Source organism: Oryza brachyantha, chromosome 8, assembly GCF_000231095.2.
Source record: "Oryza brachyantha chromosome 8, ObraRS2, whole genome shotgun sequence".
NCBI classification, from domain to species: domain Eukaryota; kingdom Viridiplantae; phylum Streptophyta; class Magnoliopsida; order Poales; family Poaceae; genus Oryza; species Oryza brachyantha.
In genome coordinates, this window is record NC_023170.2 from 5,152,816 (window position 1) to 5,167,678 (window position 14,863).

Here is a 14,863-nt window from a genome sequence, read left to right on the forward strand (position 1 = left end):
CCACGCCGTCACATGCCATCTGCATCCACGCCACCACCTTGCGCATCCCGGCTTGGCGACCGCCGTCGTTGGTCCCTAGCCTGTCAGCCGTCGTCGCCCAACCCCGCCCGTGCCACCGTCCGTCATCCGCGTGAAGATCGGCGGCCACCCCAGCTCACCATCTGCGGCGGGAGACGAGGGACCGTCGTTCGTCCCTAGCCCGTCGGTCGTCGCCGCCCGACCCCGCCCATGACGTCGTTCGCCATCCGCGCGAAGATCGTCGGCCACCCTAGCTCACCATCCCCGACGGGAGACGGGGGACACGGCGGTGCGGCGGTGGGCGACAGCAGGCGGATCCCTAGCCCGTTGTTGACACCAAAATTTCGTCAACACCCATTGGCCGTCACCGCCCGACCTCGCCCGCGCCGCCGTCCGCCATCCGCCATACGTGCGAAGCTCCCTAGCCCGTTGGCTGTCACCGCTCGACCCCTCCTGCGCCGCCGTCTGCCATCCGTGCGAAGCTCACCGGCCGTTGCCGCCACCCCAGCTCATCGGCCGCCGCTAGAGCGGAGAGAAAGGGGAACCGAGACAGCAGCTCGTCGGCCACCCTCGTTGACATGTGGGCCCCACTTTTTTTTTTTAATTTTCTTCCTGCTGACTAGGATTCCACGTCAGCGAAACCATCCATGCTTACTGCCCTAGGACCTAATCTGCACGGTTTTGTATAGTTTAGGGGTGAAGATTTCTAGTATTATGGCTCAGGGACGTCTCGGAGACTGAATGTAATGTCGAGAGACGTCAGGTGAACTTATTCCGGCGAGGAATGCTGTAAGACGCAATTCTCAAGGCCGGCCCAGTAGCCGACGGCCCATCCTCCCTCCCTCCCTTCGAGAAGAGAGACAGGAGAATGCATGGCTCCCTACTCAGAAGCCACCACTTCACACGCTCTCGTCTCCTTCGCATCTCCGATCTCCGCCGTGCCCCGCCGCCGCCGCCATGGACGACGTCATCGGCCAGGTAAACCCCCTACCCGCGGCGGCGCCCGCCCGTTGTTTCTCTCCCTCCGCGATCTTCGCTCCCCCCCCCCTGACGCGGCGGTTGGTGCTGCCGCAGATCCTGGAGAAGCAGGTGCTGTCGGCCGCCAAGGCGGTGGAGGACAAGCTCGACGAGGAGATCGCCGCCCTCGACCGCCTCGACCCGGACGACATCGAGGCCCTGCGGGAGCGCCGGATCATGCAGATGCGCCGCGCCTCGGAGCGGAGGGCCAAGTGGCGCGCCCTGGGCCACGGCGAGTACGGGGACATCCCCGAGAAGGAGTTCTTCTCGGCCGCCAAGGCCAGCGAGCGCTTCGTCTGCCACTTCTACCGCGAGAACTGGCCGTGCAAGGTGCGCTTCCTTCTTCCCTCGTTTCCCCTGCTCCCCCTTACATCTTTTTTGGGGCTAACCTTTGTTTGTATCTCGTATTGCATTCTAGGAATAGACAAGAAATTGTGCCTTAGCTGTTTGTTTAGGTGTGGATCTCTTGGTAAGTTGCGTTTGCTTGCCATGCTCCGACTGGATCACATAGTGATGCTTTTTGTGTACCAAGATCGGGCCTTCAAGTGGGTTAAAAACATTTCCAACTGAACGCGCAATTTACATGATAGCTCCATCCATGCTTCATTACCATGGTCTTTAACTTTTTTTTTCTGTCAAATTGCTCGCAATCCAACTTAGCACTTAGTTATTCTGGTTCTGCCTTTATAAATAGAACGAAACATTCCACTAACATTGAGGCCTTGTTCAGTTTGCAAAACTTTTAGATATGAATTTTAGATACAATGAACTATGGATGTTTAACCAACAGTGCATGTTCAATTTAGTAATATATATATATTTTAAAAAACCTATGCACTCTCCACCCATCCTCAGCTCCCTTTTGTAGCTGTCTCTTCTCACTCAGTTTTCTAGTTCATGGTTTGTGCTGTTTCTTACCCTCATCCGATGCTAGCCCTTAAATGCATCAGCTTGCTACAGGCTCTTCACTTGCTCATTCTGCCAAAATGACTCCAATGTTGTTTACCCGTATTTCCTAAGTCAATATTCCTGCTGTGTTGTGCAATGAACTTGATGATGTGATCTCATTGGGGAAGATGGCACGAGAGACCTCATAGCGTTGGGCAAATTTGATTAGGTGGTATAAAGATATGCAATGCCTATGTACCTGTTGAGCTAGAGAGGAGCAGCAGGTTGGCTCAATGGAATACAGACTGTGGTTTCAATCACCATATTTAGTCCTGAAGTACATGAAGTCATCGTATATGTTAAAATCTGAATGATGTCATTGCTTATGTCAACCCACAAATGAGGTTATTGTCAATGTTGATGTTTGTATTTAGGCCTTTCATCTTCCTTGTACAATTAAAGGAAGTAAAACTGATTATTCTTGAACACCTTGGCATTTGCAGTGGGTGAGTTAGCTGACCAGTTGATACATTCCATTGTATGGACTTGCACCTTTTAGATAATCTGAATCACATAGGAATGATAACTATTGAAGCCTCAATTCCCAGATGATGAGAAGTAACCACAGTCTTCATAAGATTAATTTATTCCCTGAACCTCTATGTTAGCTGCACTAATTTATTCCCTGAACCCTCATAATTGGGAGTAGCTTATAGCTCAAATCAATTCATATTGGCAAGTCCCTTCATGACATACAATCCTTGACTGTTCACCTTTAGTTCTGTATGGATATACTTTAGAGCTGCTAGTTTACAACTTAATATAGGTTGTACCATTCAACTTTACAACTCTTCTCTTTTTGAAGAAATTGGACACAAAATTAAGTCATCTTATGTCTTAGTGACAAGAAAGATAGTGATTGGGCAAGCAATAACCTCATTTGTGCGCCGACATAAGCAATGCCACTATCTAGATGTTGACACATACAACGACATCATTTATTTCATGTTTAAGTGTTGTCATCCTCCTCTCTCTAGCCCAAAAGGTGCATGGCCACCTCATATCATTATCAAGGAGTCTTAGGGGAGCTTATGACATGGAGTGAGATGACCTTGGTACATACATGCTGTTGCCAGACCAGTAATTGGTGGTGCCAACATTATAAACATCTTAATAAATTTGCTCCTTCTTGGTTAAGAGTGCTTTATGTTAGGATGTGTTGAAAGCCAGTTCAATTCCAGGACTTGAAAGCATTGGTGAGTGATGACAGATGAGTTGATTAAAAAATATCTCCCCCTAAGAAAATCTATAATATTGCACACTACTAAACTGTAGATGATTAAATACAATACTTTATCCTCATGTCTTCTGTCTCCACCATTGTAATTGCTGTGCAACCTGCTGCATTCTACAATATTTTTCATTCATATTCAAAAGGCACTCTGATGTTTTCCTATCCGCTTAAAATGTATATGTTGAGCCACCTAGCACAGGCTTGCAATCTGCAGCGTTGAAAAGCATTGATCTTGTAAAAAGGAGAACCAATACTACACTTTGACCTACATTACTTGTGTTTGAAGTGCTCATCTATTTGTCCCTTTGGCTTACATCATTGTTGTGTGCACTATTCATACTTGATTTTGGTGGCAATATGAAAAATCCTCCATGACATCGCCAGATCATTAACCGGTTTCTCTAGAGGCATTGCCCATTGCGATCTTTACTTGACAGCGTTTGAGGGGCCTAATTCCTGAACCATCCTGTGTTTGGCATGCTACAAATCCTATCTGTTTGCCATTTGAACATGCATTGGAAACTAAATTAGGGTAAGCTTTAAGGTTTCACACACCTCTATGTACTGTAATTCAAGCAAAAAGGCTAGTCACTCTCCAGTTTGGCAATTAATTACATCCCCATGCTGCATTTTGCGCAATATACAAGTACCAACAAATGTCAGCTGCATCCTAAAGAATAGGGACAGGAGTTATGAAGAAGAGATTAAGTTGAAGTGAGGCTCACAATGTTATAATCAGCTGCAATTTATTAGTAGGAACTGCTGAATTGCTGTTGTAGATTACAAAGAAGGGTTCATGCTCTGAATCATCCATTCATTCTCAATTGTCTTATGAGTCTGCCAAATGAAATATATTATGAAAATGCAAAATCAACATAACTGAAACTAAAAAATACAAAAAATGTTGATGAATTAATTAATACTAATATTTTCATGTACATGGCACAAACACGCAAGGTGCCAATCTCAGCTAAATCTGCATGTAAAGCATTGTACTACTATACAGAAAATGCCATAATCTGAATCAATGTACTGTAGGAAATTTACTTGTCTGCTCCTTTCCATAAAAAGGGAACAGTAAAATTTTATTTCAACATAAACTGTTAGGTGGTGGCGTCCAAGGAAATGCTGTTCAGAGTGTTACTGTTTGGGATTTGGGAGGGGATAGAAGTACCAGATCTCTGGTTGTGAGGGGGTACTTTCAGATCACTGGCTGCCAGATTAGGGTTAGTGAAGGGGTTTCAGGCCAGTGGCCAGAAGTGGTTCAATAGAGTGCCAGCCAGCGATGCTGCTACATGCATGTGGTAGAACTTCGAAGGTGCTGGAATCGCCGGTGAGCATCTCATTGGCTTATTGGATCAGGTGGAAGTCCAGCAGCCTGGTTCCACGCGCCATCGCACCTGATGGTATTAGTAGAGTGGATTTGTTTGGAAATGGATTTACTCACGTGCCCTTAAGAATAATTTTATGAGGTATAACTTTGCCCCTTGGAGATTATAGACATAATATCTCTGATATTTTGATTAGGAATTAAGAACAATGCATGATCTACAGATATCTCATTGCTCCTTTTCAAACAGTATTCAACCTTTTAAATTGAGTTGCAGAGATTATTGTCCTGCAGAAAACACAAGCGAATCTCATTGTGACACCATTCCACTTTCCTTTCCCTTTGCCATCTGTTTCTTCAGTTTACTATTCATTGGATGACTACCTCCCTGTCGTGCTGCTATTTCACCGGTGGTTTGGTACTGACACTGATGGTGGGTGGGTCTCCACCTTTAGCTACATACGTGTTCCCCCTTTTGGTTGATCAAGTTAATTGATGTTGCTTTAATGACTTCAATCCTTCTCTCCTCCAGATCAGTTTACAGGCTTATGGAGAAGGTGGGTTACCCACTTAATTAGCTTATAAGCGGGTTGGCGGGCCGGCCCACTTACACCCCTATGAGTGATGATATGTATTATTGAATGTTAATGAATATATGTAAATCTTTCGGTTCCACTTATGTATGCTTGTTTTCTCCAAGTACTTTTGAACGCCATAGATTAGATACTTCTATTGACTCAAGTCTATTTGGCTTGTCACATAGATTTTACCGGACAATTAAGATTTTGAATATCTATTCCTCGCATCTTTGTTGAGTTTTGTTAGGTGCCTTAGGTATTTTTAGCTGATTGAGATGAAGCTAAACTAACCAGGTTTATACTGATTGAGATGGAACTAAGCTAACCAGGTTTATACTGATTGAGATGAAGCTAAGCTAACCAGGTTTATTAAAAAGAAATGTGGTGGCTATTTATTTAATATCCCAGTCCAAATAACATAGTGCTGAGACATATATATAGGTTGCCTTGTGCCAACATGAATTGTGCCTGTCTTGAGTAGTCGGATTCTGACCGTATGTTGTGGAATTGTTAAGTGCATTATTCTATTTTTGTCTTTACATTGGTGCTTCTCTTATGAATGTTTTGAGTAGCTAGTTCAAAAAAAAAAAAAGTCAAGATAGGATATAGGCAACATGAATAGGAAAAGCCATGTCAACAGACTGAAAACATGCTGTGACTGGACAAACAAACTCTTAGGTAATTGCCTGAGAATTTTATGCTTCTGAAGTATAGCAATGTGAGTGGGTGACAGACTAATGAGTAAGATTCAGCTATGGTTTTCCAGTAGCAATTGGTTGAAAGGGTTCAACAACTTCATTGTACAGTTGAGGTGAGTTTGTTTTCCAAGAGTACATAAAGTCCAATAGGGTGATCTATGTTTGTAAGGCTTTCACTTGATCTAAAGGCTTCATTGTTTTTGCGACCTACTGGTGCTGTCTTGTCCATTGCACTAGTGGCAATATCTTCCATTTGATAACATGAGGGAAGGTATGACTGTCTTCAGCCATGACTTCTGGGTATACCTCTTAACATTTCCCATGATGTGTTATGGCTGACATTCAGGAAACAAGTATTCTGACATTTCTGTTCTTATCCCTTCAGATTTTTGGTCATAGAGCTGCAGTTCTTTACCATTTCCCATTGTCTCATGACATGCTTCCGTTTGATTGCATATAGAGTTTATGGTTGCACCTCCAATGATGTGCAGTGATTCATCAGCATGATTTCTAACTATGACACCAGCAATTCTTTGATCTGTTGTCTATGTGAATTTCAATTAGATTTTGATTTGATGAATTACTGCATGACAGATTTTCCACAGGACAATTGCGCTTTTGACCCTGTTTTGAAGCCTAACTAACACAAGCTAACAATTTGGCCCTACATTTCCAATTTTTTCTCATGTAACCCTCCTTTTCAAAAACGAAACCACACCGTTAGGAATGGGTTTAGAAAAGAAATAGAAAATATAATTAGGGAAGAGAAAACAATTAAATATCCCTAGAATGTTTGCTTTGTGTCCCAGAATGAAATGGAAGGCGTACAGTGAGCAACTCACTATGCAGAAGTGCCAGAGGCTTGCGGCATGGGCTCTTGCGGGCACCGGGCACAAAGGAAGAGACACGGTGCTCACCATTACGAGAGGCAGAGGCTGGTTCATGGAGGGAGGATGACTTGCTGTGGCGAGTGAAAATGGAGGCACAGATGCTTGCCGGCATTGGCCGGGGGGAGAGGCGGAGGCCTGGGCGCATACATGGACAGGCACTAGGCTTGGTTGGAAACACTGGTGCTCGCCAGCGGTGGCCACGGGGGTAGATGTAGGCATGGATGTAGGCATGGACGTTTGCCGGCGCCAGCCGTGGGGAGGAAGGCAGAGCCTGATGCACAACGTCGGGTGTGGAGGGAAGCGCTGGAGGGAACTCGCCGGTACCAACCTTAGGAGGTAGAGGCCGTAGGACCAGAGAGAACTAGCCGGCACCAGTTGTAGGATGCATGTGGAGGGAGGATGTTGCATGGCATAGAAAGTGGCTGAGCTCGCTATCAAGTAGTGGTGAGGATGAATTTGTTGAATGGCAAAATTGCCGTTCCCTCCCTAAATTAACACCGTTGGTTGCCTTTACAGAATAGGGTTAGATCCAATGTTTGTTTTTGAGAAGAAGGGCCAAATAAGCATACTTGGTAAAGAAGGGCCAAAATGGTAGCTAGGCTTCGAAACAGGGTCAAATGTGCAATTGCCCCATTTTCCACATGTATGAATGCATTCCATTCAATCCATATGACAATAGTTTATTCTGTCGTGCAATATATTGAACTTCTGTTGTGTAATTTGGGAGATTTTTTATTACATATGAATCTTGGTTCACTAATTATCCCATTTATAATTTTGAAGCTATTGTTCATGTACTCTGTCTGTTCTCCTAATGCTCCCATAATTCAGTGCATTTAACTATTTTTAAATATGGTATGAAGGAATAACACTTATTACACAGTAACCATGTTGCTAGCTAACTTTACTCCATTTAACTATTTGTTGTGTTGGTTATTGGCACTGTTAGATTGATGCCTTTAACCCCTGGAATCCTGGATATTTGAAAAGACCCTAGTTTCATCGACAATGTGGTTGTCTAGTGAGATAATGAGTGGGCATGTTGTCTATGACTTATTATTGAATCTTAACTACTCAGATATATTCTTACTTCTCTTTTGTTCTGCAGGTTATGGACAAGCACCTCTCTATTCTTGCAAAACAGCATGTTGAAACACGTTTTGTGAAAGTTCATGCTGAAAAGGCTCCCTTTTTGACAGAGAAACTAAGGATTGTTATTCTCCCAACTCTTGCATTAGTAAAGAACGCCAAAGTTGATGATTATGTGGTAAGGCAGCTCGTCGCAACCTATTATCAGCTGCATGTGAACAATGCAATAGAGTACTGAGTTAATTCCTTTTGGTCCTCCCAGGTTGGATTTGATGAGCTCGGTGGTAAAGATGATTTCAGCACTGAGGATCTGGAGGAACGTCTTGCAAAAGCTCAAGTGATCTTCCTTGATGGAGAAGGGCCTGCAAATGCGTCCAAGCACGCGACCAAACGGAGTGTTCGGCAATCAGATACTGGCAACTCATCGGACTCTGAATAGTTCTGTTATCGTTTCTCACTTCAATGTTTATTGGCTGTTATGGCAAACTATTATGTTGTCCGTCATAGTAATAGGAAAAGTTAATCTAGTGTTGAACATCTGAGCTTGGAGGGTAAAAGAGTTATCCAGATGTTTGCTCTGAGTTGTATATTATTATCATTTTTTATGATAGATGACATGTTTGTTTGATTGAGTGAAAACTGAAAACTAATCCATGCCCCCCCCCCCTTGCCAAGATAAAATAGATGAATTTTATCGACAATATGCAGAAAGAATGACATTTCTGTTGTGATAATAGTGCTCGATGCCACATGATGATGAGTCTCAATCTGAGGGTCATCTATTCTAACCATGTACCGTATTCAGATTGTCCCATTGCCCGTGTGTCGTGTCTGTACAAAATGGCTGTAGCCTGCAGCTGCTATATGTATTGTCCATCAATAAATAGATTCTGTGCTTTTGCGTGGTGGCAACTTTTCAGCTGCTCACTCATTTTTACCCCATGTGCAGATCATCATCATTCATGGTGACATAATTGTTGGGCAAAAGGAGAACGGTAAAAGGTGATGCTTTGCAGTCTGTGTGCAGATTGTGCCTGCTAGTACTACTACCACCCTGACGGCAACTTGAATGCTGAGAAATTTAGGGCAAGATTGAATTGCTTCTTCACACTGGTCGGTTGGTCCGGCCACATGAATGCACTGGGATGCATTTGCAGTTAAAGTAGACAATTTGGTTCAGTTTGATGGAGAATGCTGTGTACTGACTTTGTTGTCCATGATTTGCCCAGATCTTTTCATACCGGCTGGATGATTTGAGTGCTTTCACTGCTTTAACTATTGTTTCCTATTATCTTGCACCCTCGTCTTTTTTCTACTTATTCTTATAAACCAAAATTTGAAATTTTAATCTTAATTTAGGGTTGATTTTTTGGTCTTTTTAAGTTTATTTTTTAATATTGGCTTACAGATCGCTAATAATATGTTTATAAAATTTTTATTCATAAATTATTCTTTAATCTCATATTTTCGCTTTTGATTATTCTTATAAGCCAAACTTGGGGTTTTTTCATCGAAGTTTATTTTTAATCTCGGCTTTTAGATTGCTAAGAATATATATATAAAAGTTTGATTTATAAATTATTTTTTATTTCTAAATATGTCATTTTCTTAAAAAAAAACCAAACAATCACCCCCTTGTACTTTATCAATTGTTTTGGTCACTAAATTTCTGTAGCTTATGGAAAATAGTTCTAGGTTACTTGATAATCTGATATTAATTTGCTTGCATTTGCATGGGCATCTTAGCATATACTCCCTCCGTTCTAAAATAAACCAATTTTTCACTTATTTTTTTTGCGATTGATATTTTTGTTTTTATTAGATGATAAATCATGAATAGTACTTTACGTGTGACTAATTTTTTTCTAATTTCCTGAAATTTTTTTAAATAAGACGGATGGTCAAACGTTGGACACGGAAGCCGGAGAATTAGTTTTTTTTTTGGCACAGAGGGAGTATATGTTATGAGAATTTGAACAAAATTTGTACCTTTGGATATTAATAGCATGGGTCGAGTCGTACAACACCTTGTATCCATCGTTAACGGCTACGATATTAACCCAAACAATGTTATTGCACGTACAGCTAGGTGCAGATCATTAACTCAATTCAAGAATAAAACGGTCCCCTGGATGCTGACATGCTTGTTTACCATCATAGCTCTGGCAAATATGATTGCCAGGATCCAGCAACTAATATGGTTTGCATCACTCACCACTGATATGTACTACCTCCGTCTAATAATAACATTATTTTTCGATTTCTATGCCCAATGCTTTGACCATTTATCTTATTTGAAAAATTTGTACAAAAACTTAAAAAAATTAGTCACGTATAAAGTACTATTCATATTTTATCATCTAGTAACAATAAAAATATTAATCGCAAAAAAATTTTAAATAAAATGAAGAGTCAAAATATTGTATCTGAAAACTGGAAAATGACATTGTTTTGGGACGGAGGTAGTTTTGTTACCATGTGAACCATTTATTTCTCTAAGCTATCATTTCCTCATGTTTGTAAACCAAAGAAATCGTGAACAATAATACAGTTTTTTTCCCGATCTCAGTATATTTGTGGTTGCTATTTTACGACCCATTCTTCTGCCGTTTTTAATTTTGGACTTGACAATAACAGTCTTCTCCCTTTGGGATAGGCAATCCTGTTGTCATGACACTGACAGATTAACATAATGCATACTTTTAGTCTAAAGAAAACCATAATGTCACTCATGTTGTTTCTCAAGTGACAGATTGACCTGGTCTACAATAGGGACAGAATTTACAATAGTTTGGAGACCAATAATTCAGTGATGCAAGAGGACAGGACAGCACTTTTGTCATATTAATCAACTCAGGCCGGCTAATTAAACAAGGCCTGGAGTGTCTTACTTAGGGCACCTAATACCTGATGATGTAACTACAAAAGGCTGGAATTTCAAAAGGAGGATTGCTGACTGAGGCCTTCAGATGACCACAAGTAGGAGAGGACAGAAAGGAATTGAACTAGGAGCTAAGTAGTTGGAAAGCATCATTGGAAAAGAATAGTTATAGTATGCTTGGAAGGAAAGAAGGGTTTGGATCTTGCATCATGTTGATGATTAGACATTAGTTAGTTTGGGCAAGAAGTGATTAATTTCTCAGATTTGATGAGGCACCTAGATCACATTGAATACTTCACACCTTTGCTTGCTGCAGGTTTAAAAATCAATCATGTTTTTTTTTGGAATGAATTATGCTGTTTTTAGTTGGACCTTCTTGGGTACATCAAAACAAATAAAAGAACTATTGTTTAGTGTTAACCAGTGTAATTCCATCAACATCTTTTATCCTTGATAAGTTCATATCAACTCAAATATTAATAACTTCATGCTAACTTTCAAACATGTCAAAGTATGAATATCATTTTAAAAATATGACCGACCCAGTATTTGGAGTTACTTATATAGTGTGTGTACCTGTTTATATGGGGTGAGTGTGCATGGGTATGACTGCATGTGTTTTCTTTAAAAAAAATATAAAAAAAAATCAAGGATCAATCCTTGAAATGCCTCCGTTTAAAAATGATCAGTTGGCCGGATATATCTTTAATGTCGAAACTAATTTCAATTCCATTATCTAAAAATTAGACCATGGTCAGTGGGACTTAAACTGTGGTCATAACTAACATTGCATCCATGTTGCCATTGTTCGAAAACCAACGGTTGACTATGGACAAAAAATTCCATATTCCATTGCCGATGTCCAGAAGAAGAAAGCTCTGAAATATTCCCATTTACTTTTACACGTATTCAGAGCGTATCCACTGTACTTGTTCTACCAGCAGTAATAACATACCTGCCAACCTGAAAGAAATCACTGACATAAAAAGAAGAACAAGAGTCAAAAGAAGAGAGAAATAAAGAGAGCAAAAAAAAAAAGGAACTGGAATCCAATTCCACTCCACACACTCCACACCAGAAAGTGATGCAGAGGTGTAGCAGAGGAGCAGAAAGTTTTATTTTTCTCTTCTGCTGCTAAAAAGTGGTTAAAGTTGCACTGCAATTGCAAGCAACCTTTTGCACTGCACTTGCTAGTACTACCGCTGTTGCTGGAAAACGTAGTATTAAATTAATATATGATTAATTAATTATTATTTATAAAAAATAAAAATGGATTAGTATGACCTTTTAAAGTAATTTTTCTATTAAATCTTTTTTAAAAACACACTATTTAATAGTTTAGAAAGTGGGCATATAAAAACTAGAGAATCTGAGTTAAGAACAGGGCCTACTACTACAGTACTACTAGCTAGATTCTGCAGAACAAGATGATGGATGGTGAGTCATGGTCACCTTTGCATTGGGCTTGCACATTTTGCACAACCTTTGCTTTGTTCAGCACAGCACTGCAATGGGCAATGCCTTTTGGTGCCTGCCTGTGGGTAGCCATAGCTTTCTTTCTTTCTGTCCATTGAAAGGAAGGAGGAAGAAGAGATGGCCCCAATGCCTTTTTGGCCTTCACATAATTGCATGCTAGAAGAAGGATGGATTGGAGGAATCCCCTCGTGGGTTGGCTGTCCTTCCTTTCCTTACCCATCATCAGATGGTCAGGGAGGATAGATAATAGGTCTTCTCATCATCTATCATCATCAGGATCAGGGCCAGGCCAGGCCAGGGGCAGAGCAACTTTCTGCCTTTATGAATGGATCACTCACCCCCAGCTGAATGTGCCCATGCATGCTCATTGCTTGGGTTTAGGGACCTTCTGGGATTATTGCCAAGCTGAATAATTCAGTTGCTTTGCCATCTCACCTTGTTGTTGTTGTTGTTCGTGTTTTTGTTGACAGGAAATGTGGGTTGGGTTTATTTGGGGGGTGTTTATGTACTCACCATGTGCTGATTAAGCCTGGTTTTAAAGGTAATGTATCATCATCCTGAAATAGTTTTGAATACCCCTATGTAGGTTTATTTTTTTCTTTATTTTATCTTGATGATTTTTTTTTGATATGACATGATACTTGAAAAATACACAATGCAAACACTATATACAAAAGGATGATGTCGGCACGCCAAGAATAGTCCACCTCAAATGAATTTATTTCCCTGATTGAAAAGGCTGTAGAAAAGTCTTTTGATGACTACGGAGTACTTCACTTGTTATTATTATTTTGTGGACAGGGTATTCGGCGTATTGCCTATGCCTCCTGCAACTACAAATATTATATCACACGTATATTGTGGTGAAATCCAAATTTATAGAATCAACAAATTCTTTTCTTGTTTAATAAATATGGTCCCTTTCTCCTTTATGTAATTTCATGGTCACAAGCAACTTGGTCAAGGGTTCTTTTGATTCAGCTTGCTTTATGCGTTTTTGTCCCTTCTTCAAAAGAAATAAACCTTTTGTTTTCTTTCGTTTATTCATTTCACAACTTGCAAGTTGCAAGCCCTGGTCAGGATGCAACAGAAATAAATTCTATTTCCCCCCAGTTCCCCCAATACATTTTTCATGTCACAAACTCAAAATACAAATAACAAATCATAGTAAAACAAACTATCCTATGATAAATTCTGTCATGAGAACTATATATTTGCTCTCTAATTACAAACAATTTCATATATACATATATATCGTACCGAAACTGCATGTGTATATATATTATTTGGACGAGGGGGCATCCCAAGATATTCTGCTAGTGGGTCCACGAAACTTTCAGCAGCTCTCAAAAAAATTCTAGTCCACTCCTACAAATTTCTTAGCTAGGGTGGTCAATTCAACCATTTTGGTTGTTGACAATAAGCATGGGCAAAATCATGGAGCTAGGGGGAAGACACTCATGAGGTAATTAAGGAGAGGGAAGGGAGTCCAGGAGGGGGTGAGCACCAATTAACCAAACCAAGGTTAGGTTTGGAGCAAAAGCAAATAAATGGATGCACATGGAAATGCAGTTGGGGGGTGGGTGTGGGGCCTAATCTCCTTTTCAGTTTTAAAAAGTCCCCATGTCCTTTCTTGTTTGATTCTATGAACCTGTAAAGGCATCCATCTTTCCATCCATCCCTTTTAGACTTTTGTGATCATCCATCCATCCTAGCTAATTAAACTTTAGCTTGGCTTGGCTGCCTTCTAAGAAACGGCTCTTTAATCATTTTATATCCCCTGTGGACACCCTTCCAAGGGCCTCTTGTGTGTGTGTGTGGGGGCTTTGATTTGATTCGCTTGCTAATTAATCTCCTAAGCCAGTTGACTCAATCCTCCCCTGGTTAATAAAGTAATTGTTCTTGCAAACTTTGACATGGTTTTGTTTGGATAAACTGATGACAGCTTCAGATCAAATGCACATGTTGCAAATCACTGGCTGCAGATTGTCCTTGGGACTCTACTCAAAGATGCATATATAGTCAAGTGATATGAATAATTAGAGAAACTAATCTGTGGTCCAGAAACAAGCAGCAGTGTGGGGACAGAGTTGTTACCCTGTGGGGGATGATCAGCACTATACCCACATATTTTTTAGTGATCATTTTCAAAAAAATTATGTGAATTTACATGTGAAATTAAAACATCATGAGGGCGTTTGAAAAATTTGTTAACTATGTATTACACCCCTTAACTATTGGGTTTCTTAAAACCACACACAAACTTCATGAAAAACAGATAATTTACACCCGTTAGGCCTTAACTATTAAAATCGGGCAAAACACCATGCTCCCACTACAACAAAAACCCACTTTTCATAGTTTTGAAATCCAAATATTATATTTTACTACTTTATAATAATACCAAATTATCAACAGATGTAAAAAGCAGTAACAGAAATATTTGGATGCCGAAATCATAAAAAACCGTATCAAAATTGGGTTGTATTATCTTGAGGGGGATATATATTTAGTCCAAGCTCAATACTTAAGTGGTGTTAATTAAGATGTGTAGCATGGACTTATCAGCTAAACATACAAGGAATCACACTATGCTCATGGTATATAAGGAATAATTGTCCACTCAGAGCTTAAACTAGACAGCATATATATATAAAGAGAGAACACTAGCTAGAAATTAAATTAAATTAAATGAAATTATTCC

At 40.6% G+C, this 14,863-nt stretch overlaps 1 protein-coding gene across 2 annotated transcripts; it reads left to right on the forward strand.

Annotated features, from left to right (window-relative positions):
* The first annotated feature begins 902 nt into the window (after positions 1-902).
* LOC102717641 (thioredoxin domain-containing protein 9 homolog) lies at positions 903-9,093 on the forward strand. 2 transcript variants are annotated; one of them, XM_040527052.1, is made up of 5 exons: positions 903-996; positions 1,093-1,365; positions 7,822-7,980; positions 8,065-8,240; positions 8,752-9,093. In XM_040527052.1, coding segments are annotated over exons 1-5 (630 nt in total). In that variant the 5' UTR covers positions 903-975; the 3' UTR covers positions 8,753-9,093. The 2 variants fall into 2 exon arrangements, with proteins under 2 accessions (XP_040382986.1, XP_015695457.1); XM_015839971.2 differs by lacking the exon at positions 8,752-9,093 and having other exon boundaries at positions 8,065-8,703.
* Positions 9,094-14,863: the final 5,770 nt, after the last annotated feature.

Coding starts and splice junctions, on each gene's coding strand:
- LOC102717641 (XM_040527052.1), top strand. CDS start 976: ATGGACGACGTCATCGGCCAG. Junction 997..1,092: donor TGGACGACGTCATCGGCCAG/GTAAACCCCCTA, acceptor GTGCTGCCGCAG/ATCCTGGAGAAGCAGGTGCT. Junction 1,366..7,821: donor GCGAGAACTGGCCGTGCAAG/GTGCGCTTCCTT, acceptor TTTGTTCTGCAG/GTTATGGACAAGCACCTCTC.